General features: G+C 40.1%; 1 protein-coding gene across 18 annotated transcripts in view; it reads right to left on the reverse strand.

The window, feature by feature from the left end:
* Window positions 1–4,756: 4,756 nt before the first annotated feature.
* WDFY3 (WD repeat and FYVE domain containing 3) overlaps window positions 4,757–27,011 on the reverse strand; it is a 187,925-nt gene continuing 165,670 nt past the window's right edge. For all 18 annotated transcript variants that reach the window (XM_080589096.1, XM_080589094.1, XM_080589095.1 and 15 more), the window contains 19 exons: window positions 26,631–26,716; window positions 26,168–26,248; window positions 25,562–25,616; window positions 25,122–25,241; window positions 24,592–24,709; window positions 23,273–23,379; window positions 22,281–22,434; window positions 19,673–19,764; window positions 19,134–19,346; window positions 17,677–17,824; window positions 16,048–16,202; window positions 15,457–15,615; window positions 13,942–14,121; window positions 12,682–12,864; window positions 12,271–12,367; window positions 10,903–11,232; window positions 9,743–9,854; window positions 9,310–9,507; window positions 4,757–8,485 (listed from right to left, as the gene is read on the reverse strand). In XM_080589096.1, the coding sequence (XP_080445222.1) occupies window positions 8,365–8,485; window positions 9,310–9,507; window positions 9,743–9,854; window positions 10,903–11,232; window positions 12,271–12,367; window positions 12,682–12,864; window positions 13,942–14,121; window positions 15,457–15,615; window positions 16,048–16,202; window positions 17,677–17,824; window positions 19,134–19,346; window positions 19,673–19,764; window positions 22,281–22,434; window positions 23,273–23,379; window positions 24,592–24,709; window positions 25,122–25,241; window positions 25,562–25,616; window positions 26,168–26,248; window positions 26,631–26,716 (2,709 nt within the window). In that variant the 3' untranslated portion in view covers window positions 4,757–8,364. The remainder of the gene's footprint in view (window positions 8,486–9,309; window positions 9,508–9,742; window positions 9,855–10,902; window positions 11,233–12,270; window positions 12,368–12,681; window positions 12,865–13,941; window positions 14,122–15,456; window positions 15,616–16,047; window positions 16,203–17,676; window positions 17,825–19,133; window positions 19,347–19,672; window positions 19,765–22,280; window positions 22,435–23,272; window positions 23,380–24,591; window positions 24,710–25,121; window positions 25,242–25,561; window positions 25,617–26,167; window positions 26,249–26,630; window positions 26,717–27,011) is intronic.

The following is a 27,011-nucleotide window of genomic DNA, read 5'->3' on the forward strand; positions in this document are numbered from 1 at the left end:
AGATGAGGCTCTAAGAGAATCACTGGACTCCAAGACAACTTACCATGTCTATTCCTGTCCCAGCAGCTATCCTCCTCACCCAGACAGTACCCCTCTTGCCAAAACAGCTACTTGTCACCTCTCCACATCATACAGTCACAATCATTTTTAATACTACTCTAGCTGTAAGGGCAAAAATTAATAACACAAAATTTTCTGAAAAGAGTAGCATCCATTTCTTTCTGCATCCTAAGAGTGGTATGTGGTTATACTGAAACCTGCCTGACACAATGAAAAATCCAACTTAAGCCATCTCCTCCATACCATCGTGAACTTGCGTTGCTGAATCCCAGACTAAAGCTTTGAGGTGTATGGTTGCAGGTGCCAGAGCACCTTCAGCTTATCCAGTAGCTTCCTCTTTACCTTTGGACTTCTCAGACTGTTCTTGCAGTGTGATCAACATTAGTAACAGCATTTCTAATGCAAAAAGCAACTTAAGAAACCAACATGACTTCCAAGGGGACTATTTTAAGAAACTTAAAGGGATGAGATTTTGCAAAAATTTTAAAAATAAAATAAAATTTTAAAAATTTGCAAAAAAAATGTAAAATAGACTCTCTGGATAGCCAGAGAGGCTCCTAATGTTAGTTTGTTCTTGTTTCTTTTTAAACACATACACCCTACTAATTAGCTGTGAATGTATGAAATAGCTCTTTGCCATTTAGCACCAATGCAAATTTCTAACAAGAACATTTCTGCCACAAAACTTGCACCCTATTCCTGCTCCTAATTATTCCACAATTCTGACCTTACCTCTGCTTATTTGAAAAAGGAAGCAAACAAAAACCCCACAGTATTAGCTACCAGCTAAAACATAGGCTTGTGTTGCTTAGAAATGTAAGCCAGTTCCAGTTAAGGAAGATGCAAGACCACAATCTCCTTGGACATTACACGTAAAATCAAAAATACAGGTCACTTAAACCGTATCAGACAAAGAGAAAGAGACTGCACAAGCCTTTGAGCTTGTGTTCTTCATCAAGTAAAACCTACCTGAATCTCCAGTTCATGGAATATGCAAGGCAGCAGCTCATCCAGATGTTATTAAAAAGCTTCAGTGTGAAGGCCTGGCAGCAGATGGCCTTTAAAGAGGCTCCCTTCTGGGTATGAGTGAGGAGCTCACACCACGGGCCAGTGTGCTCTGGTGGGGTAAAGACAGGAAACCTTCCCTTCTACAGCTTCCTCACGAGGGGGAGTGGAGGGGCAGGCGCCGATCTGTTCTCCTTAATCACCAGTGACAGGACCCGCGGAAATGGTATCAAGCTGAGGCAGGGGAGGTTTAGGCTAGGCATAGGAAGAGGAAGACATAGGAAGAGGTTCTTCACAGAGAGGGTGGTTGCACACTGGAACAGGCTCCCCAGGGAAGTAGTCACTGCACCAAGCCTGTCTGAATTTAAGAAGTGTTTGGACTGTGCACTGAGTCACATGGTCTAAAATTTTGGGTAGACCTGTGCGGAGCCAGGAGTTGGACTCGATGATCCTTATGGGTCCCTTCCAACTTGGGATATTCTATGATTCCCACTCGCTTTGAAACCAGACTGGGGTTGGCTTTGTCAAACCCTTCCCCATGCACAGTAGCAGTCAACATCAGCATCCTTCATTTCCTCTCCCTGGTCACCAACACATGACTACAGCTGTTTTTTGACAGGACCAGGTGGCCCTGGAAGACAGAAAGCTGGCTGAACTAACAGCTACATGGCCAGTGTTCTGGCCCATGCTCAAACTCAATTTGCTTTCACCGCTTGCAGACCTTTCTCTGCTCTTTACTGTAAGCTGACCAGAGCAACCTGAAATTAATTTCACTGCAGTTAGGAGAAAAAAAACAATACATTCAAAGCCCACAGCATTTACAGACCAAACTTCCCGTGAGCTTCATGCAACAGGAGCCCAGTAGTTCAAAGCCCTGCTTTCCCACTCCACCTTTGGTGGCGTTACACACAGCCTGGGACCACCAGGGACAGGAGATAGCGCAGCCTTGGCAGCGGGAGGCTGACCTGAAAACGGAGAAAAGGGACCCTTCAGCAGGAGGGGGAGCAGCATCACTGCCCAAGCTGAGAGAGGGAAGAACTTAAATGCAACCTGCACATCCTTTCCCTCTCTTCAGACTATGCCTCAACAGGACCTTGACAGTTTACCAGATAAATGCAAAGTTTTCAACTATTAGGACAGTGGATGTTGTCCATTGCAAACCTCAATTCCCTTTGAAAAACGTTTTTCACTGTTTTCTTTCTTGAAAAAAGAAAAATAAAAGCCTGTTACACATAGCTACATGCTTGCTTTCCATGAAAGCCACTGGAGGCCCCCACCAGAAGCTAGGGAGCGTGGTAAGCCCCGTGGTGAGGTCTCCCCGAGGTCTGTGGGTGCGTGTGAGCAGAGCTGCCCTTGCCCGAACCACATGCCCTCTGAGGCCACCCAGCACAGGCAAAGAGAGGGCTGGGACCCTAACCCTCCAGAAATAATGCACAGTGCACTCCCCAGCAAACACAAGTGACCACCCGCATTGCCTCTGTCCTTTTCTGGCTAAAAAGGAAAAAGAAAAAAAAGACACCACAAGCGCATAATAAAGAAATGTGTATTTTCTGTAAGTTCTGTGAAAGACAAAATGTTCTCTGTAAATAAACAGCCAAACTCCACTTTCTGGCTTGACACAACTTCTAGGAAGACCAAGGGACTGCACTTGAACTCCCTTTGGGTTTATGTCCTACACAAGCAGCCTTAAAGGCACCTGCTGATGGATGATCAGACTAGTGATCGTCCTCATGAGGATTTTATGGGCTGCCCAGCATCAGCAGGACCGCAACTCACCATGCCTTGATCCCAGCAGTAATGCAAATCTGTATCCCACTGGAAGGACACCGCTTGGTTCAGTCCCCTACCAGCTGGCTGTTCAGTATACACTAGCAGCCTGTCCACAACAATGAGCTGAAGTGCCAAGGGAAATAAAAATTAAGTTATTAATTGAATGGGCGCGACTCAGACTAACCCCTTCCAGTTGACTGCAGGCAAGTGCAAGGGAATGCTAATCCCCCCAGTCACAGAGGAAGGCCTGCTGCATTTCCTTGCACTAATAAGGACCTTCCAAAGCAGGTGTTAGCCCACCTTCATTTATCCTTACTTGTTGCTCAGCCCTACCACTGAAGTTACAGTTACGAGGACCCTTTTTTAGGCAAGAAACTGCAGAAGTAGCTACTGAATTTTGATTAGAGGAGCTTGATTTCTTCACTAACTTTTCAGTCCGGTGCATCTTATCAGTTTCAGTTTAAGGTCAAAAAAAAGTTTACAACAGATTTCACACAACACTTCTTTCCCACAGCTAAAAAGGGAACATGTAAAAACTATCTATTATAATGCACTGAACCTTTCTCAAGCCTTTCTTCTTATTTTTAATTTACTTTGACATCAGATTCTGTAGCCAGTTCAAATAGCAGTATTCACACAGAGAAGACTACAAGTTAGACAGCTGTGTGGCTGTGCTCCAGTGTTACCTCTCACTCCTACCACCATTTACTCCACTGCACTACTGAGAGAAGCAGGCAGAGACACTCAGCCAGCCAGGTTCAACAAAGACTTTCAGCACTCAAAGCCTCACCTTATCAACAGGGTTGATCAACCAGGTAATCACACAGCCATCAGTAAAAGCTTTCAAAAGAATTCAACTCCAACAGCAACAAAACAGAGACTATCCCCAAAAGAACCCATGAGAGACTAGCTATAAAGATTGAGTTGGTGGGAACGTATGTCTGAAAGACAGAAGAAAAGCTCTAAAAATTATTTGTGCAACTAACTGCAAGTTCTTTGCATCAGTCAAAATGAAATTAAGCACAGGTTTGCTAACTTAATGTGGCACCGATCTGTGAAGAGAGCTCATTTTTGCCAGTGAGAAAGAAAGGTTTAAATATCGTACAGTGAGAGGTTCTGCCACGCAGACCACCCTGGAACTCAGGGTAGGAGGGCATCTCACCCTCCACAGAGAGGGCAGCGACCCCAGAAGAACCAGTACCCAAGAGCACACAAATACACTCTAAACACTCCCCCCCCACACTCCACCGAGCCTTCATGAAATCAATTCGCATTTAATGCAGTAACCACAGACAGTTAAAAGCATCAGTAGAAATGACTTTTACAGCCAAATAATGCACTTACTGATAAATACCAAGAATGCAGCGTGAGTTCTAGTGTTAATCACCCAAGGAACGCGGTAGGTCCAACTGCATCAAAGCCTGGTTTTTAATTAGAGAAGAAATGTTAGCAGCCAGCATTGCTATGTAAGTAACTACCACAGTGAAAACCCACCTTCTTTCACATTACCAAGTCAGAAAATAGTATAAAAATGCGTTGAAGAATTAGTAAACATACATTTGGGGATCTTAATCTGTATCTCAACAGATAAGGTCAAGTTCTGCTTCAGCAGTTGTCCTCTCCGTGGGGATTTAAGTTTTTAATACTTCCTCCTCTTGCCATGTCATCATGGAGCTCGACTTTAATCATTCTTTACTGTCTGCCTTCTCTTTATCAGTACTGTCTATTCTTCTAAACACTGTCAAATTCTGCTGGCTTCACAAACTACAATGACACTCGTAAACCAAAACCAATTATACAGAGATTCACAATTTCAACACTGCATCATTGCGGATGAATGTACCAGTGTTCAGAAAACAAAACTGTATCAAATGGTAGCAATTTACTCTTTCAGAGGATAAAGAAACACGGTACTCATCAATTACCGCTCCCAATTTAAAAATGTTTATTCAGCTGCAAATGTTGCTTCTTTCCAACAAATGCAAAACAGCTTTTTGGTGGTAAATAGCAGGTATTTATTTGAAATGAAAAAAATACTTAAGTACCTGAACTATTGTATTTAATCATGTATTGTAATTGTGTTACTCTACCTTTTTGCATTGGAGACAAATATACAATGAACATTCAGATATCACAGATTGCACACTAGATAGTAAATCGTCAGGCCTTTTACGTAACCACCAAAAAACAGATATTGGATTCTACAATATAGTACAAAATTCCACACTCCAGTCTTAGCCAGTTATCTTCAATTTACTCCTGATGCTGTACAAATAAATGGTCATTTAACTAGGGCTTACAAGTTAATAACAGGACAAAAAAAATATACATTGCACTGACACAAAAAGTCAGCTCTGTTAATAGTCATGCAACAAGTAACCAAACTTGCTGAAATTAAAAATGCTTTCTAAAAACAGTTTTAACTGCATAAATATTTTATACACAGTTCATTTACTGAAACAAAAGAAGTCTTTAAATGATACAAAGCAAATATAAGTATCTACCAATTTTATACATAAGAAAGTGCAAAATAACTTATCTAAAGTGTTTTGCTATTGAATTGATGACTGTGGGCTGGAGGCAGCCAACCCCTCTCATAAGCGTGACATTACAGTTGCACACTACATATGAATGTTAAGAGTACATGAGTAAATATCCTACAAAGAACAAGGCAGGAGAAGACGTGTGAGGTACTTGCAGAGATTACAGTCTACTGATGTTAGTATACATGAGTATATTTTTGCGCAACGAATTTTTACATGGAAAACAAAGCAAGTATTTGCATTAGAACCTTGAAAAGAAAAACCACTCCCAAGTGAACAAAGCGGTTGCCCACAGCACCAGTTGCCAGAGGGAATACCAGCAGGTGTTTTTTTTCCCTTCCACACCTCTTACTTGTGAGAACGTGTATTTGGAACAGCTCAACCAAAGAATTAAGTCAGAAGACTGTGGTTATCAGTTTGCAAAACGCAAATTTGGACTAAACTCTTATGTTCCAGACTTTGCAAGGCATAACAACCTTGATTTTAGCATGCTGACAAACGTAAAACACCCAGACCAATACCCGTACAACGTGCCTACGTGGTCGAACACCATCAACCACGTCGCCACCCCGGCCCACGATCTTCACGAGCCTGCACTAATACTATCTGTCAGATTTTTCTTTCCATGTTTAGAGTATATCAGAGTTACTGTCACAGTAGTCCTGCTTTTATTAGGGTTTAATAATGTGGCTGTAAAAGCTCCAGTCTGTGGAAATGAATTCTTCCTTAAATTTGGTTTTGATTTGAAAACTGGAGGCAAGGAGAGGGAATCTCTGAGTACTCAAAGGCATTTAGTGGTTGTTAAAATAGCCTTTTCCAACAGAGAAAGTGTAGGCCACCAGCCTATCTTCTGAACTATGCTGGTTTTGCATCGTTTTGGGAAGGGTCAAGGCAACGTTAGAGAGAACATCTGGATACAGACATTCAAACACTCCACGCACATTTGAGGACTTCCCCCCCTCCGGTTTTAACAATAAATCTGCCAAGGGAGCCATGCAACGTAGCTACTTCATCATCATCACAGTCCGGATCCAAAAGGAAGCTCATAAATCAGCTCATTTAATCAAACCTGTGTTTACTCTAGAGCCCTTGCACACTGCTGAGTAGTCTTTCTGTTCATTTGGGGACCTAGTATACACACCAAAACAGTAATTTATCTCATTTTACAGACCAGCACATATATAATAAACAAACTTGTATCAAAATACATATTTAACCTTCAGTGCATAAACATGTGATACCAGGTTAAAGAGTAAGTGGTCAGGATTAACAAATTATTCCCCCCTAGAAGCCCCAGTCAAGAGAAGACAGGTGTGCCCCCTTGGCATTGGCAGCCCTCTAGAAGTTGCTCGTGCTATCACAGAGGATCCCATATTTTCCATGCTGCAATTCCAACAACGGCATTAACTAACCACCTGCAGTCCAGGGACCAGAGTCCACCCAATTCACTCCAGTGCAGGACAATCTCACCATCTGGAGCAAAGACACTCAATGACATTGAGGGGCCACCTGTCTTCTGTTGGCTTGGGTCATATCCTTACTGTTATTTAGAAGAACCCACTGCCAATGTATCTAGATCTGTATCAGTTTGTCACTCATTTACAAAATACATACACATACATTAAAGAAACAAAACAAAAAACAAAACCCACTGTCAAGACCTCCTTTGGAGAGTAGTCCATGGGCCTATCTGATGCATGTGTTCCAATCTCAGTGGATGTCCGTGTCTCTACTTCATCCCACATGTAGTGCAAAACAAGTGATGGAGTAGTAAAAAACAAACAAACAAACAAACAAAACCTGCAATTCAATTCATATTAGAACTTAAAAAATGGTAATGGAAATCTACCGCTGTCCTCAAGTTCATGCCATTTGCTGACACGTGAAGATAACTCTGAGAAGCATTTCTGACAGGACCAGCGCTAACCCGTTTCAGAGCAACAACTATGTTGTTCCAAACATTTTTTTGCAAATAAGCTACGGGACAAGAGGTTAAATTCTATGCACAAGAAATTAATTCTGTACCTGTATGCAAGCCAATTGCTATTCATTTAAATAAGGTAAAAGCTGGTTCTTGCACTGCATGAATCAGCTGCTAATGAACATTAAGTCATTAACAAAACTTCAGCTCTGACATATGTATAAAAGAGGCCTTGTTAAATATGAACAACACTGAGGTGGTAAACAGTTTGGTATAAAATGCAACCGAAGTGCACAATTTTAGTTCCTGGTTATCTTACAGCTAGAATAAAATATTCCAAGTACTATTTTCAAAATTTTTTTTCTTTTGAAAAAATCTATGTAATCGCATGAATAGCCTTTTTTTAAAAATAAAGATATCGTGGGCAACGGAAAGAACAAACGTGCACGGACTGGATTTTTAACCGAAATACACATAATGCCTTTGAGTTTTCTGTTTTTTGTTATTTAAACATTCATATTTAAGTTGATAGATGAGATAAAGATGCCACACAAAGTATAGTGGTTAATCTGAAGTCCCGTGTAACAGGCAGTTAAGTTCATATTTAGATAAAAAGGCCATTATATCTATTTACAATATACACAGTTGCTTGCGAAGAAGGCAGATTTACAACTATCTTCTAAAAAGCCTTCCCCTCCCCCCTCCCCCCGGTAAAGATGACTAGCTCTAAAAAAACAAGACAAGAACTGGTGTTTAGGATAAGTGAGGATTTCCTTTATACCATGTCAACAGAGAGTTAGAGGTTGACAATTCTATTGTATTTGAAGTTATCAACTATGTCTTACTGGGCCTTGCTCTCACTTAAATATGCCGTTAACCTCATCATATACCTTCCATCAACACAAATCAATTCAGTGATCCCTTATACTTTCAGTGCTTAAAAAGCAGTATAACCTTAAGTGTAAACAGACAATATTCTAATCCCTTCTGATCACAGCACAGTACTCTCACGAGTTCTTGGAGTGACTGTGGGGCTGGACAGGCTCTCCGTTTGCCAATGCCCTATCAATTCCTGGGCCCCTCCTCCACACCCCGCTCGTGCTGCAAGTTGTAGAAACAGTTCTGGCAGACTCTGACTGGTGATGAAATCTTCAGACGCTTGATTTCGGACTGAAACCGACTGCACCTGTAGAGAAAAACATTGCTATGAGCTCCGGTCCTCTCCCAGCCAGACCGTTTTTTTCCCGGTTGAAAAAAAAATTATCATCGTGACTTCAAATACCAGAACACCATCCAAACAAATTCTGACAGAGAAATATAACGCAGCCTGGCAGAAGCAGGATTTAACTTGTACGGTCACCACAGCATCAATTATATGACTCTGCACGTGAGGTAGCTTCAAAACAATCATCCTTACTAGTTCAGACTCTAAGTACGGCTACATAGATGAAACCTTAAGTACTGTCTCCAACCCCCTGGACCAGAAAAGAGACTCCCACCTCTGCTCCTGGCTAGGGGGAGCTCACGTACATCCTGTGTCATATGCTTTGCTGTCTGAGGCTGCATGCTACTGAAATCAGCATCCTTACAGTCCTGTGCACTGTTTGCATTTTGACTGTGTTGCTTGTAGACTGACAAGATGAGCTATTTGCTGAAAAAGAAGCTTTTTTTTTTTTTTTTCCTTTGCTAAGATATTATGCCTAGAGTTCAAGACTTTGTTTTCCCAGATGGGCGACAGGGAACTTTCAAAACTGGCACCAGATTTCATTCTCAGATGACACCTGTTGTCAGCTCTGAAATCTTAAGCCCCTTTATAAAAAACAGTTATCTGCCTTTACTATCTCCTCCCTGGAAATTTCACAGCACTGATGGTTTTTATTCATCAGTTCTGTTTTCGTAAGGGAGTGGAAAATGTCAGTCTGTTAGCAGAGTTTGGCGGTATGCAATAACTTCAACCAGTCTAAAATTCTATATGAGAAAGAGTCTACAAGAGACTTGTGGCTGGCTTACTTTTGGCAGAAGAGCTGTCCACAGTTCCTGCAGTGGTGACGCCTCTCAGTGAGTGAAAACCGGACAGCGCAGCCAGAACAGCTGTCTCCCCCCTCGTCCTTCACCCAGTGATCAGCTGCAGATCGGCCTGGCTGATCGCTCACAGACCAGCTGAATACTCTGCCGCGACCATCACCAATAAGAATTCTGCTGTGATCCCTGCAAGAAAAAAGAAAAGCATTCCCTTGACAACCAGGGTTCAGTAATACACAGACATCAATGGCTGATTTTAGATGTCTGAATATTAAATGACATTTTACGACCAAGATATCATCTACTGCTCTAACCTAAAGAGCCGTAGAACAGCATTATGCCAAGAATGCTGTCTGCTTCATACTACATCTCCCGACAATGCCAAAAAAATGCGCCAGGTAATCTTTTGTGAGATACTCACTTAGAGATGCCGAGTGCGGTGATTTCCGCTGGATGTGCATTGTCTTTGCGATCAAATGCTGTGTGCATAGTTAGTTTGCTCCTAAACACTAGCTGACGCTCCCATCTGTATCCTAGAAGTGAGCAGGAAGTAGAAGGTGAAAAAGCAAATTTGCTTATTCTCATTTTTGTTACCTCCTACCTCCCCAACATAACCAGACACATGACATTGTAGAAAGGAAAAATCTTTCTCTCTCCAGAGACTGACAACTCTGAGACTCAGGTTTCACTCATGGAAAACAGCTGCTCCTTGGTGCATGCACAAAAGGAGAGAACACAATACAAACCCAACAGCCTCGCATTTCCCCATGTCCAGCTGGTAGTTGCAGAGAACGGTGACATATACAGTGAAACCCAGCAACAAAGCCTGACAGGACTGAGAGTGTTTTCCCTGCAATAGCCAAAATTAAGATTTCTGACTGTGGTTCATCTTTTTTCATAGCAGCCCATATCGCGCTGTGCTTCGGTTATGTGACTAAAATAGCACTGAAGACACACCAGTGTTTTGGCTACTGCTGAGCAGTATTTGCACAGTGACAACGTTGTCTCTTTTTTCCCCATTCTTCCTCCTCACACCAGCAAATAGTTTAGGGGTATGCAAGAAGCTGGGAGGGAACAAACACTCAGCAGCTGACCCCAATGGACCAAAAGGATACTGCATGTCAGATAACATCATGCTCAGCAACAGAACTGAGGGGAGGGCGTTTTTTAGTAAAGCAGCCATTTGCTCTGGGACTGGTCAGGCATCAGTCTTCTTGTGGGAGGTGGCGAGTGCCTTTGCACCACTTGTTCTGTTTTTTCTTCCTCTTTACTTTACCTTTTAGACTATCCATAGCTTGACCCATGAATTTCTTTGCTTTTGCTCTTACTATTCTCTCCCCCAATCCTGCTGCAAGGATGGTGAGTGAGCAGCTTAGCTGCCAGCCAGGGCAAATCCACCAGAGTTTCGCAGGGGAAAAAAGAAATCAAACAAAATGCAACCTCAGTAAACAAACTTTTCTCTTCATTGATCCTTTTGTAATTTATCAGCCAACACTGCTCAAAGCTGCAGACACACTGCCTTTTAGGTCAATGCTGACAGTATGTTTTTCTGACCAAGGAAGCATGCCCAATTTGTTTTACCTGGTTTAAGCTTGCTATAGTGCCGTGCTTCAGCATAGCTGGGGTGCGGGTGGTTAACCTGAGCATGGGGATGCACTTTTCCTTGTCCCTCAGAATAATTCACAAAGATAAAGCCATCTTTCTCATCCAAGCTGAGCTGGTCTGACCAACGCCTGGAGTCATCAGAGCCGCTGTCTGCTGACCATGCTGCTGCCACTCTGTTTGATGATGACCTAGGTCTGTGGCTGGTGCTGCCTGGTTGACTCTGGCTCTCCTGCGCTTTCACGTCCTGGTCGATGCACGGATCATCTGCGTCGGAGTCGCTGCTGTCCTCTTCGTGGGCTTCCTGCCCTGGATTCATGCAACAGGAGAGAGGATGTTGTTAGCTTATAAAGTGAGCTTTTATCCTTTTCTGCTGCTCCACTACAGACAACCCAACAGGTGCCACCACAGCATGACTAGAGGGAAACCACATGCTGAAATCTCATAGCCTTTGCAAGACATCAGTCTCCCACCATTGTAAATACCAGCAGGAATCACTATGCTGCTCATCATTTTTTTGCACCGGTCTGTCAGGAAACAGCATTCCTTAGCTGTAGGTAGTTCCTACAATAGTTCTTCTGAGGTACACTATGAAAGAAACAATGAGCAAAACTTTTAAAACTACTTAAGTTAGGAAAAAAAAGTCCTCCTGCTACTAAGGAAACTTTACACACGTAAACATCAATAGAGACTCGGGTTGACCGAAAACCATCATGCAGACACGTTAACAACAAGCTTTGCTTGTAAAAACGCAACTGCCCCAGATGCTGATATTCCCAGCAACACTGAAAATCTGAGCTGTATTTATATAACAATTACTGATGAGTATCATAGAATCCACATCCAGATCATATGTTCAACATGAAGAGGAAAAGAGAAAGATGAATTAAACCAACGCCCTTAAAGCAGAGATCAAGTTCTTAAGCCTATAGAACATGTTATGGTAGGCATTGCTTGTCTAAACAACACAATGTTCTATCAGTAGATCTTAACTCTGCTGTTGTGCTATCATTTTATTTCAGGATAAAGAAATATATAGCTTTGAGACAATGGCAACATACATCCACTGGGTTCGCTGACAGAGAAATAACCCGAGAAAGGACCTTACTCCCCCACCCAAAAAAAATAAAGGGCGTGATGGCCATGATTTCCGTTACTCATTACAATACGAAACTACCATAACAAAGGTGGTGAATGAAAACTCAGATGCTCTGTTATGCCCAAAGGACATGTATTCTCCACTGAGAGAAGAACATCTATCATCTGTTCTGCACTGCACAGAATTTTACCTATACATAGAAGAGATCAGTTAAGAAGCAAATACCGAACTGTGGGTAGGAGACGTACCTATTTGTGCTTCCTGACAATCCTCTTGCATTTCCAGCACCTCTGCAGGCTCTGGAGCTGGTGTTTCTGGTACTTGCAAAAACTCCATCCGCCAGAACTGGAGGGACATGGGATAAGGCAACTGACACATACCGAACTCTTAAGAGTTCTTCCCAGCTACTTCTAGAGTTAAGAGGGATTATGGGAACCAAACACTGCTAGCACGACAGGCAGGTCACATCTCCCTTTTAAGTCCTGTTTTCAAGGGGGTGTAGGAAGACATCTACGCATGTGCATGAACTGTACAGGTGGAGCACACCAGTATAGGAGGACTGCTTTTGATACTAGCCAAGACACTGTCTTGGATAGACATGACTTAACTATTACAAAGGCATAAATTTATTTTTCCAAACAGTGATTCCTGGTACCTACCCTGACAACTCCATCTGAATGTCCTGTCACTATGACATTCTGGGTATCCCACTCATTCATCTCTGACACAAAGCAACACATGATTTGCTGGCTTCGACCAGTGAAAGTGTTCACGCTTGCGGTAGGGCTGCCATTAATACTCCATACATGGATGTAAGTGCCAGCACATGATACGATATCCCCCTAAAAAGACAAGTAACACCTTCATATTTCAATACAAGTCTTGGGTTTTAATTGAGCAAAAACATAAGCCAAATTTATTTAAGCATCTCACCAGGAACTTTTCAGTAGTTCCTGAGTTTGACCACTTAAAAAAACCTTGAGAATGATATGCATTTTTAAAAACTGTTCATACAGTTACAACCAGTCCATTGTATTTACAGCATATAATGAGTAGACCAATTCCTCCACTTTTCACAGCAGAAGCAGCCAACAGTATATTTTAAGTACCTGCCATTCCCAATTAAATGACCCAGCTCACGGTGCCCTCACTCTTTTTCACTGATGCACACTGCCTTTAATTTAATTTGTTTCTCTATTGGAAAAAGAGCAAAAGAAGGCCCAACTTCAACTAGTGCAAAAGGGAAATGGTAGCTGTGGTTTACCACACTGGCAACACTACAGCAACAACGAGCAGCTAATAAACTGTACCTCTTGCTACCCCCCTCTTGGCATTTCAGCACCATTTTATCTAGATTTCAGCCACTGGATTGCTCCAGAGGAAACATGGTCCATCCAGACCAGATGGACCAACTAAGAAAGGTTTCATCTCAGGCAAATGTTTTGATGCTCATGGGCACTGGATAAATGGCAAGATGTAACTTATAGGAGTTTCAGGGAGAGGAGCTCTTAGGATACGTCTGTTTCCGCTATAATTGTCACCACAGCTTCATCTAATGCACCTTCTGCTTCCTTTAAATTAAGCCTAAGAGAGCAGAAATCAACCAAGGTCACATATAGTGCTCTCCTAGCTCCCGTGGCAGGTTTGACAAACCACTCTGAACACTGCATTGGTTACGCTGCTGCCAGCACTGTTAATAAGCTCTGCCGAGCTCAAGTCGCTCTGCATGGAACAAAACCGTGTGCTCCTCTGGACAAACAATGAAGATTATTCCCTAAACCAGGTCATTCGTTTTAATGTGAGTTATCAAGTTTCCCCACATTAACAGAAGAGCCTAGTCTGCTTTTCTTCAGTTTAATAATTTCTGACTCTTGCCTATTGCTCCCACCACACTTGGGTGAATGGTGCTTGTTTCTTACCGTTAATTCATTTATACAGAGTGCTGAAACTGGAGCCCTGTGACCTCGAAGCTGCGTTAGAAATGAGAGTTTATTCAAATCCCAAATGATGCAGGTGCGATCCCGTGATCCACTCACAATTATGTGATAAGCTAGTGATGCTGTTAAGCATGTGACAGTGTCAGTATGACCCAGTAATGCCTGCAAAACAAAAACCAGGAGGAACATAGTGCAATCAGGAGAGAGCACAAGAATGACTACATTAAACCTGAAGAGATTCAGGTAAAGTAAACATCAATAACCTATCAGAAGATCCAGCTGGACTGAGACTGGAAGTATTTGGATGCGACTACTTCCATAATTGAAATGAATAGGAGTCATTTTCTGAAAACAGGAATTCATTGTAAATATCAAACGGCTCCTATTTAAACATCTGTTGATGTTTGAGAGAAGATGAAGGAAGAGAAGAGAAGAGAAAAATTACAATCAAAAAGTCAAGGTTAATTGCAAGGAGGGGAAGTTACAAGCAGCTGCTTTGAGAAGACCCATCTTTTAGATTTTAGGCCTCAACTAACCATTGAAACAGGAGTCTGGAATACAGTTGGATTTTTCGCATTTATCGAGTTACAAGTCATCAGATAAGCTGCAGCGACTGGTCTTGCATTTACTCTGACCCCACTGCTGCAAGAAGATGAAAGCAAAGCAACTTGATTACACTACCCTGAAACTCAGGTTATGGTGTTTTATCTTGCAGCACTCATAAGCAAACAGCTTTGGAAACACAGCTTTGAACAGTCATTGTTGGAGACCACTGTTGGGAAGTTAGTTAAAAATTCTCTAAATTTCTTCTGATTAGTTTGAGCTGAAGCTTTCCACTAGGAAAAAAAATCCTATTATTAAGATGCTACCAGGAACAATAGCACTTATAATCTGACTACCTAGAACAACGACACGCAGCTTCTAGAATACTTTGAGATTTTTTTTTTTGGTGGTGGTGTGCTTGTTTGTTGTATAAAAAGATGATGTCTTGAATTAACAAAGAAACAACAATATGAGGCTATCCTGAACAAGTATACTATGCTCCACAAACACCATATTACTGTCAGAAAGCGCAAAGTTTTGACCAAAAATATAATTTAAACATAACTCCAAAAGAAAAGACAGAAGTACTTAGAAAAAGGAAAATGAACAGTTGAGAGTCTCCTTCACTGCCATCCCTGACAGTTTTCAGATGGGAGCAGCACTACAATAACACAGATTATTTCACACAAAATACATCTTTATACTGTTGTTAACATTGCTACCCAATTCCCTGCTTCTCCAAAAAGCTCATAGTGGTCAACTATCCTCAAACTAATGCAATTCTGAAGACCCAGTTTGCCAATTTTCAATGCAGATCAGTATCTTGACTACTTAGATTTCCAAAGGTCTACTTGATTCACTGTTCCAAAGCTTACTGAGCAAGCAATACTCCTTTCATACTTCCTTGGATCTTGGAACATAGTTTGCCTAATAGGCATCTTCATTGTACTTTACCTGTTTTAGTGTGAGGGCTTTAGCTTTTTCTTTGGAGATGCCCATTTCCCACACGCACACAGCTGTGCTTGTTCCCCCAGTGATAACTAGTTTGGGGCTGGGACAAATGGCACACAGTATCTGACCCCATTCTGACAAACATTCATAAACAATTACTGCCTGGAAATAAAGAAAACAAAGAATTACTCACAGAATTGGAATTTGGTAGGAAAAAAAAAAAGCCCAAGTGCCACCCTGAATGCTGGACCATTAAGTAACTAAGATATCATTGCTGCCCCTTTTACATTTCCCACAAACAGGAGTAATTCCAGCTTCACCCATAAGATGGCTCTTGAGAGAACACAAGAGGTGAATTTTACTGGCATTCTTTAATTCATTATTTTTTTTCAGGCTTGTTAAAAATTATTATGAATTAGCTTATGTCATTCTGCTCATGTTCTCATGAAGATGACCAGATGGGGGCAATAAAACATACACAGTACAAGCAAATATTATTTCATTGACATGCAAACTAAGTTTCCATTCTTGGATTTCTTTCGCTATTGAATAGTTGATTGCTTTCAGCACTAAAACCAATTTCAGATGACAAACCTTGTCTGACTCGTAGGTACCCAGTCTACAGCTGAGGTCTGCATAGCCCCAAGCAAAAGTTTTATTCCATGTAGGTGGGATGAGAACCTTATTCTGTTCTACTGCCAGAATGCCTTTATCAGTACACACGATCTGTCCCACAGGCTCCTTGAGCTCTAGAAAACAAGATGCAGTTATCTTTTACTGAATGCAAAGACAGAAACTGTCTGATCCCATTAAATACCCGATGCTCTGCAAAAGCCAGAGATTATACAATTGCTCTGGTCCCACCTTCAATGCTGCATGAGGTGTCCTTCAAGCTTAACATGGCACAGATGTTATCTCTCTGACATTTCTCATTAGAAATGATTGCACCATTTTCAGCACAATTAAAATATTACTTTTTTTTTTTTTTTTTGGTATTGATGCCAACATCATTTTGGGCCCCTCACTACAAGAAGGACATTGAGGTGCTGGAGCGTGTCCCAAGAAGGGTAACGAAGATGGTGAAGGGTCTAGAGAGTAAATCTTATGAGAAACGGCTGAAGGAGCTGGGGTTGATTAGCTTGGATAAAGGAAGGCTCAAGGAAGACCTTATGGTACTTTACCATTACCTTAAAGGATGCCATAGTGAGACAGGGATCGGGCTCTCCTCTCAACCACCAAGGGATAAGATAGGGGGGAAATGGCCTCAGGTTGCACACCAGGGGTGGTTTACATTGGATATTAGGAGATATTTCCTTACTAAAAGGGTTGTGTGGCACTAGAGAAGGCTGCCCAGGGAAGTGGTTGAGTCACCATCCCGGGAGGTCTTTGAGAGACGTGTAGATGTAGAACTTAGTAGCATGGTTTAGTGGGTGACTTGTCAGTGCTAGGTTAGAGGTTGGACTAGGTGATCTTAGAGGTCTTTGCCAGCCTGGATGGTTCCATGATCTTGGACAAATATTCCCACAGTCTACATTCCTAACTACTTACCTATTTATTTATCTAATTTTGCAAATATAGATTAATGGCTTCCTGTTTTCCATAGCCCCACTACGTTCTGTGTAATGGTACGTCCTTTTCTTTTTACACCATACACACATTCATTTAAACAACTACGACATAAAACACTGCATAGGATTTACCTACCTCATGGACAATTAACTTTTGTTCACTGCAATATCACATATGAGGTCAAAACCCACTTTTTTGGTTTCACTGCAGCAACCAACAACATCCTTTCCTGCCAACATTCTCAGTATTTCTTGGCACTCAGAAAAACAATCCTTCTGCTGTAGCAAGTAACAAACAGTGAAGCCTCTGCTGGCCCAGAAACAAAGTACTCTGAATATCCTTCAGACACCTTTGCAATTTGCTTCGAACACTTTTTGTCCACATTAAAACTTGAAAGAGGTGCTTAGGCCCCATTTTATCTGTGTCTTTTAAGAAGTTACACGCAATTGGAACAGATTTGGCACTTTCCAAGTATAGTTTAAGCTAAGTAATAACAACCTTAGGCCATTAGGGTATTTTAAATTTCTTTCTCTCAAATTTACAAGAATTATGAATAAAAGTTAAAACTAAACAAAATATGGAAAAACACTCTCGTTGAAACTCTGAAAGCTCTGTGAAAGAAACAGAAATAAGTGTTGTAGCTTTGTGTTTTACCTTTCACTGGTGCAAGAGATGGTCGAAGGTTGTCTAAATGATGGAAAAAAATCTTGTCACTTGTGGAACCAGGGGGTACAGAGGTTCCTGCAACCTCTCCATTCAGTCGGCTTCTAACACGCTTTGGAGGGTGTGGTTTTTTAAAGAGCTGAAATTCATCAAAAAATTACTTGTGATCAAAAATTACAGGTTTGCAAGAACACCATCATAAAAAGATCAGTAGTGTCCCATTCACCTTATCAAAATTCTACAGATCAGTAAATTTTACTTAACTGTCCTCAGTGTTCATGGACTCACCACTATTCAGTGTTCATTAATAATTTATAGTAAACATTTTGATGAGACTTCACCAAATAATACAAAAAACAACTAGGGTATAAAGAGCAAATTATTTTTAAAGCTACCTCCAGCTGCAAAAGCAGATGATGTAAAGCAAGCAAGGATGCCAAAAGTGATTCATAAGATGATGTCAAATTCTGTTGCAGGTTTCCTCCAATAATTTCAAGTGAATTGGTCAAAATCAGGTTCTTGTTTAACACCCTAACATTTGCCCTCTTGTCACTCTTATCACTACTGTGCTGTTTATTTTTGCCACATTGCCTGTTCTGATATATCTTGTGGCTCCTGTGAAACCATGTGCTTTTGCTACAGTCTAGAGCTCCAAACCTGCATTTGTGTTCCCAGTGAATTGTTGAAGGTATCTGTAGTTTCCACCAGATCAAGGATTGGAAAAATTAACTCAAGACATGAAAAAAATTTAACTGAATGATAAAAGACAAATAAACAAAAAAGCCTGCAGCAACATCTAATTCAAGGGGAAAAAAAATCCTCCCCAAAAAACTAAAAACTCAAAGTAACACTTCATTAAGTATACTAATTTAGTGTAATCTCTCTTTAAGAGTACTCAAACTTTAAAACTGCACATAAAAGATAAATCTATGCATGAATAGTACAGGACCTTTAAGTGTCAATCCTTGTAGAGGAAATACTGAGTATTTTTTCAACAAATTCTCTGAATAAAAGATGTGGTCAAACCCAATATCTCCTAGAGCTGCTTTAAAATAATTATGTACAGAAATTATTTTATTACAGGATATGTTGAAATACCTAAACACCAGACTTTACCTTAAAATGTCGTTTTCATTGTTCCCCCCAACATTAAGTGGTATGCTTCACAGCAGCAACGTACTCATTTTTCCCATGCCTTTTTTTTTTTTTAATTTAACTATAATTCATTTCACCTTTATTTTGACAGTGCGAAATGGAAAAAAGACATTTCCATCTCGTGAGCAAAGCTCAGAATTTATCTTAATTGTATCTGTTTTGGAGATGCAAATGATTCAACATCCCTGGAAGAAGATTTATGGACATAAACTTCCAGGAAGCTCCTCCTTTTCTCTTAAATGTATTTCAACTCGAGCATCATCTTGCAAATAGAAATTCTGCAAATGGTGTACCTGCTTTGGTATCTGTCCGAAGTTATTAATGAATCCTATAGTAGCTGTCTCTTTTAATGGATCATTGATGTTGTATATGTCCACTTGCCCCTCATAGAAGAGATGATGAAAGACATTTACAGCTTCGACTGCCGCAGGACCTTGCTGTTTATAGCCAAAGATCAAGTCAATCCACTCATGCAGATGTGCACTCACAAAGTCACATTCCAGAGCCTGAAATTCAAAGTGCATGCATTAAAACTAGCCATGTCAGTCATCGGTCAAGTATACTACACCTGCCATAATGAAAGAAGCAGAATACATTGATATATTCTCTATTTTTTTTTGTTAAAGCCGAAGCACCTCTTGTCTCATCTTACTCTCTAGCCAAAAATGAAGGGGAGTAAACACCAGCTCTGCAGCCATTTGTAACAAATAGCTGTCAACCCAGAACACGTGGACTGGCTGGTAGCTGTGACTGCATGAATCAAGACAGGTTTCATTCACAGTGTAATGTCACAACTGACATTTTCCACTTCCATTATTAAAACTCAAATTACCTCCCGATGAACTCTGATAAATTCACGAGGGTCTCCTTTTGCCCATGGGGGAAGTATTACATCTCCAAGTTTAGTGCCATTTTGTTTGCAACCTGTAAAAAAACAAGCAAAGATTTGGAGACAAGCACTGAAACCACATAGCAATAGCAACAGTTAATTAACAACAACAAAATCTAACACCTTTCCTTTTTAAAGAAAGGCCTTTCAGACTTTTATTTTAAATACTATCTAATTTTTAAATGTCAGGCAGTAAAACCTGAAAAATTCTGACTTGGTTATTCATGTGTGATAGTCAGCATGAGTAGAAAATGAAGAACTCAAATATTCCTTGCAAAGGCTTTTGAAGTTGACAATACTGTTTCAGAGTATGCAAAGCAAACAATTTTTCTAGCTTGGGGAGTTGACTAGATTACTCAGTTTTCTTACAGCTTCACAACATAGAAGTCTGAACTCAAAACCTTTACATTTCCTAATGAAGTGCTCTTTGAACACGACTTCTTGTCTTAATATTTCTAGTTATGTACATTTCTTATTTCCTCTCCCTGCCATCAGAAAGACCTAATGTAGCATGCAAAAGATCATGAAAACAGCCAGTCCTGTGGTCTTTTGTGGCCACTACACAATCTGAGCCCCATGCTGTTGATTTAGCTTGCACAAAAGCAGCCAGCCCAGCTACTGGAAGTTGATGCCCAAGAAGCCGTCCATCTGGTGGCTACAGCAATCACTGCACCAAGGCTCAGTGCTGATCTTTTTTTGACTTGCATGTTAGAAATTGTTTCATGAGGTAAACATGAATAAACACGACAGACTGGATTTTAGAGAGGAAAAATATTCTGTACTTGGCATCTGTTTAGTGTGTATACAGCAGCGGACATGTCAACTGGGTTTATTTTAAAGGCAAATAAATCCTGGTATGAGACAGCTTAACAGCAAACTGTACTGGGAAGACTTGGTGGAGCAGCTCTTTGGCTCCAAATTTTTCTTCGCAATAGAAACAATCCGCATTAAACAATGACATTGTTGTTTTACCCATGGGAATGGCTACACTCTGACAGTACAGGCTGAATACTCATACACTGACCCTGCCAAGCTGCCACAAACTTTACACTCAAAGACGGTGGTCATTCCTCTGGGCATGTCCTGGACACACACATTCATCAGGATCCTAGAGAGATCCCTTCCCACCCAGAATATTAAATGGTGGCATGTTTCAATTACTGAAACCTTACTCCTTACAACTTCCCACTCATATTCTTGTGTTGTCACTTGTCACTGAGAGACAATCCCACATTTTGTACTTGCTCAGAGGAACACCGGCAAGCTTCCAGGTTTACACAGGTGCACAAGTAGTACATTGGCCCAACAGAAACATTCCTTGCATAATCTAATCAGGCTTTTAATGTTTTCTTATCTCTTTGTTTGGGAGAAAGGGAGTGGAAGGGGACTGGGATAATTATGAAGTTAACACAAACTGAAGTCTCATGCAGGTTTTTATTTTTACAGTAGTTCAGAACAAAGCTTGTCCTACTGTTGTTCTAAATGTTGATAGAAGAAATTCTAGTAATCAGATGTATCCACCTAAAATTAGCAGATATAGAACTAAATGAACAAGACCTCAATATTTAATGGTAATGGCCACACCTTTCTGTCTGAAGAATACTTGGGAGATGTGTTTTGTCTTTCCCTACTTTTTTTTTTGCTTTTGTTTTTGTACATTTGCACTTCCAATCTCTAACAACATTTCGAATTAAGGATTTGAGGCTATTGAAACACACCACCCAATTCATCTTTCTTATTGCTATTAGATTCACAGCACAGAGCTGAGAGAAGCTTAAAGCTGCTGATAAGAGTGACGTACACTCTAATGAATATTTATCTCCTACGGACAATGTCTGTGAAACTTGACTCGTTAAATAATTACTGTCACAGAAGTCAAGTGCCACATTTCAACAAAAGCTTTGGAAACACTTTAAGAGGAAGTCCTAAAGTGAATGCTATCAAACAGATTTCCCAAAGCCTAAAAACGGCATAAAGAAAATTAAGAGTAAGGCAGAGTACATTTCTCGATGCTCTAACTTTCAAAGCCCTGAAAAAAAGGTTATAAATATTTTTTTGGGTAATAAAAATCTTTAGTTAAACTGAGAAAGGTCTTTTTAATATGATAGCTATGTTTAGCACTTCTTAAATTTTGAACTCTTTCTCAAGGCTTTTAAACCTAGCGTTATATTATTTCCATTACCACCATAATACACTGCAAGACTTAAGAGATTCACTTAGCAGAGATGTATTCTTTACTGGTGAGTGCTCTGCAGTGCACTGTTGATCTCTCTTGCAGCTTTGTAAGCTTCACTTAGTTAAAGCAGAGGTTTAGAATTAGTTTCTTAGATTCTTGTTATTATCTGTCACCCACACTCCAAGCAGTTATTTCAAACTGCTGTTGAGTCTTTTATTTTCTTTAATGGATTAAATCTGTGAATAATAGACCATGTTTGGTCTATTTTACATATGTGAAAGTAAAGTATGTCTTAAAATAAATGATCAAGATTTTAACATAATCTTCTCATAGGAAAAACGAGAGGGACTTTTGTCAGGGAGTGTTTTGGCCTACCTAGGTCAAAATTGTTGGAATTGAGCAGGAACTCAGGGAGGTAGAAAAATTCCGGGATGAGCTCCTTCACATCTGCCATGTTGTGCTTTGATGCTGAATACCAGGCCTCCCGGACACTGTGAAACATTCGGTCAGCCAGGTCAAAGTGACCACCCTGTGGGACAAAGCAAGAAGCAACTGATCATCAGAGTAGCTTGGACAAATTTGCTGTGCTGAGAGAAGGCAAACCAGAACATACTCTGCCTAATAAATACATCATAAACCATAGCATGTTTCTTCCTGTAACACAAAGAATTTTAACTGCTGCATTACTTTATGCTGTGGAACACAATAATAGTACACAAAGTATGAATACAGAGATCTACCAGATTTTAAGAAGAGAGACACCTAGTTCTACTTCGAAGTTTAGTCTCTTCTGGCGAAACACCGTCCCAAAGAAAAAAAAAAATGTATATGTATATATTTTGCCTGGTGACTTCTGTCCAGGAAAATATTGGAAACCCAGTTGACTGAGCCCAGTTACCTGTCAAACTGCCATAAGATGCCAGGCTCTGCAAATTTTGGTTTATTTTAACACTCAGTACTGAATTGCATCTTGGGATAGAAGTATAGGTTTCAAATAAGCATCTTTCAACACCTCCACAGTAAACTGAAGAACTGGCATAAGATTCTTTCAATGGCAGACAAATAAAGCACAACGAGAAGTGTATTTGTCTTTACAATAAAACCTGCTTTGTTTTTTTGTCTGGAGCTATTTTGTTCCATACATTTTTCTAAATGTTTGAACTACATGACAAAAGGTGAATTCCATTACACCTATTACAAATAAACATCAAACATCCTGAAGGTTTTTGGACCTATCCTACCTGCAATCACTCAAGATATTTTTTCTAACATATTTGATGAGAACAAAGCAGACTGATCACATTTTTCATGTAGGTCTCAAATGTACAGCAGAAAAGCAACAGGAAATAAGGTCTTGTACTTTTTACCTGTAGCCGTAAAAAAATCTGTGTAAAAGGCTCCATCCGGACAAGATAAGAAGCCACTATCATGGCAGATGAATAGTGGGTCCCGTAATGATAAGCTGGAGTTTCACCTGCCAAAAATTAAAAATCATCAACATAGAAGAAATAAAGAAGTTAAGTAACAGAAGTTAGGTGACAACAGTTACTGGTGACAGCACTAACTAGTGATGCATTGTATTTACTCTGTGACCTCAGACACTTAAAAATGGCATTTGTAATTTTCATTCTTGGGAAATTGAAAACCTTGTGTTCTGTCACGGCCACCACTTAAGTTTTAGCTGCAGTGCAGTAGCTTTAATACAATGAGCTTCTGTCCAGCAAGACTGCATGGTTACTCATTTTTTATTTTAAATACTTCAAATGTTACAATGCAGCTACAGTGATTTCTTTTTGGTCACTCTGGAATTAAAGGCTCAGTCAGAAATACATCTCAGAATTGTTGGCTACAGAATTTGTAGAGCTTTCACTGTCTTAATTTCCTGGCAAAAAAAATCTGCATAAATACACATAGAACACGATTCATTTCTGAAAATGACTGTCTTAGCCACCTGCTGTTGTTTGATGCAGAACAGCATCACAGTAGTTAAACAAGCTTGTGCTGCGTATAAAAGCACAGAAGAATAACTACTGCATATTATAGCTGTTTTGACAAACTCACAAGTTTTATTTTCAATAGATAAGGAAACTCTAAATGGAGAATACGCAACTCAATTGCTTATCACTTGGAAGCATTACAAACTTAAGAACATAACAGTACGTGTATTTCTTTTGGGGGGTGGGTAGCAAAGAAAAAGATGCTTCCTTAACAGAAAAATATTCATTAAACTAAGAAATGAAAAAGCTAGAGCCCTGATAATGCAAAGTTCTCATAATCCTCTGTACAATTTATTGTCTTACAGCAGCATTCAAACATAGTCAAGGAGACAACTGACTGCATGCTTAGTATGTACTCGCCCATATCTAACATTTAGACAAGGTGGAACTGTTCTCAATATACAACTGTTTTCTCTTCAATTTTGCATATAAAAACATGCTGTCCAGATTTTATATAAACAACAATGGAACAACAACAAACATACCATCATCACCACCCCTTAGAAACAAGTATTAAATAGAAGCAAAGTCACACACACACACACAAAAAAAAACAACACCCCCATGGTAGAGCTCTGTATATCCAAATCCAGAACTCTTGACCCTTATAATGAAAATCTATGACTCCCTCCCATCACATGGCAGGCATGTGCCCCTCTCTTTTTCCTGCAGGATATATCATTGCTTACCATTGGGATCTTCCCAGTCTTTGTATCGTTTTTTGTACTGGGCTAACCGGTCTTCTGTTTGAGCTCCCATGGGCTTGGCCAGGTTTCTGAATGTCCTGGGATTTGTAAGGTCCAATTCCTTTTAAAATAAAATGAACACCAATTCTATTTAGAAAATGAATGCTTTCTCCATAGGCATAACATCCTTCAGGATACAGTGCAGAAAACTACTGCAGACTTACAGGAACCACTGCAGTCTTGCACATTGTTACATGAACAAGAAGCAATTGCCTTAGAACATGCTAAGCACCTGTGCACAGCCCAATAACTGTAAAATGAGGATGGGCAAGGACCCGCCTGCATGGGACAGCTAAGCACCTCTAATATCCTACTCACTGATAGCGTGGGCTGGACATTGTAAAACAGATAAAATCTAAAGACTGCAAATACGGATAAGTCTGTTTTACCAAGGCAGTGCAAGCCAGCTGTAGTATCTACAAGCATCAAATGCGTAAAAGATTACTACTAAGTTGACAAGATATTTTATTTACCTCTGAATCATAGTCTGCGAGGATCCAGGGAAAGACAGGGTACTGCATAAGATCATTATATGATCTGCCTGCCAGAGTGTTTAAGTGCATCAGGTACTGGAAGTTACTGATTTCTCCTCTCTGAAGGAAGACATAACAGTGTTGAACAGTCCGCTTGGCAATAATCAACTAAGCTGCCAGACTTTTAAGATGTTCAGCTCTCTCCAAATATATGAAACTGAATTCAATGTTACAATGCCTACTCTAAGCTTACATTTCTACAGTAGAACCATTTACTATTTGATGATAATGATATCGTGAAATATAACCCATTAAAATACAGAGATACATTTTCTAAAGCAATATATTCCAGTTGTTCTAGCAAGAGTATGCAACTTATATGCATTAATTATGTATCGCTACAAAAAGTGCAATTTAATATAAAAAGAATTCATACTTACTTCCCATCTTTGAGTAACAGATTTTTCTCCCACTAAAGTGCTAAGCAATCCAGACCTAACAGGAAGAAGAATGAAGTACATTTTCTAACTTACCAATAAGACCTGTGTTAAATCTTTACAAGACAATTCAAAGTGTAAAGATTAAAACTTGTAAGTTTTTACATTTAAACAAATCAGACTTAGTTCCTTTTTGCATTAGTAGTACTTATTTTGTTTCTGAACACAGACTGACATAATAATGCACATTATCCATGCATTTCAGTGCACATACAAATAAAACTGATGGGCTGCTGCTGAGGAAAATATGTTTAAAACTGGACAAGCCAAATGGTTTTGGTACTCCAGTTCCTTTCAGAATGTACCTGTATACCAACAACGTTAATCCTGGTAACATGTATTTATTTGTAGGAAGATATACCAATACCGCCGGTGATATTAAAACATTAAAAGTAGCTGGAACATAAAATCACTGTTTTCTTATTTATTTGGTAATGCCCATTTTTAAACAGAGGTTGCAATACTCCCCAGGGCAACCGGACCCTAACATAAACATCATGTATTGGAAACCATTAAGCTAAAAAGCTGGTAAGGAATGGCATTGCTTACCCTTGTTCTACACTGGTGTTTGGCCTCTGTCCAGACACTGACTCTGAACTGTCAGTTAGAGATGGCACCACAGCCAAAAACCTGCATCAACAGTTAAATGGAGTTTAAGGTTAGCGTGTCTGTTCTAGGTTTGTCTTATATTTAGAACACATTTGGTACAATTAGTGGCCTAATTTTGAGCAGCTACATAATCTTCAGAAAAATTGGAATAGCCCTTTTCTTGCTAAACCCACATTCACTGAGTCGTATATCTCAAACTAATTACGTACATCAAGTTTGGCGTGCAGACATTAGCGCTTCCAAGTGGCTCTTCTCTGCAGTATTAAGTTTGCTACAGGATTATGCAGTGTCTCACACCACTTGCAACCTACTTCTCATTGTCAGATCACTGTAGGTTCAAATATTGCTCAAAACAGATAATTGCAAATATTCAGATTAAATATTGTAACTTATTTTACAATACCTTTGATAAACTTTATTTCTAACCCCCTTCTGGAAAGCCAGAAGATAGTTCCGTCCATCCCCTGAGAAAACTTCAATTGCAATTGGCTGAAAACAAACAAGACAAAGATATGTCACCACTAACACCTTTGCTTGTCACCTCTGAAGGTCAGAAGTAGGCCAGTTTAGTCACACCAAGTGACACATGATTCAAACTTATTGCAACGCACACTGCTTAGTGCGGCCAACCGTTCTCTTTTCAGAATGCTACAATTCACTAATTCACACAATAAACTATAGCAAGCCAAACATGGTTCAGATCAGATGCTAGGCTTAATCTCTTCAATTTCAACACAATGAACAGCTTTCACTTGCCAAATACGTATCTGATATCTATTTTACT

Source organism: Anser brachyrhynchus (genome assembly GCF_964034855.1).
Source record: "Anser brachyrhynchus genome assembly, chromosome: 4".
Classification (NCBI taxonomy): domain Eukaryota; kingdom Metazoa; phylum Chordata; class Aves; order Anseriformes; family Anatidae; genus Anser; species Anser brachyrhynchus.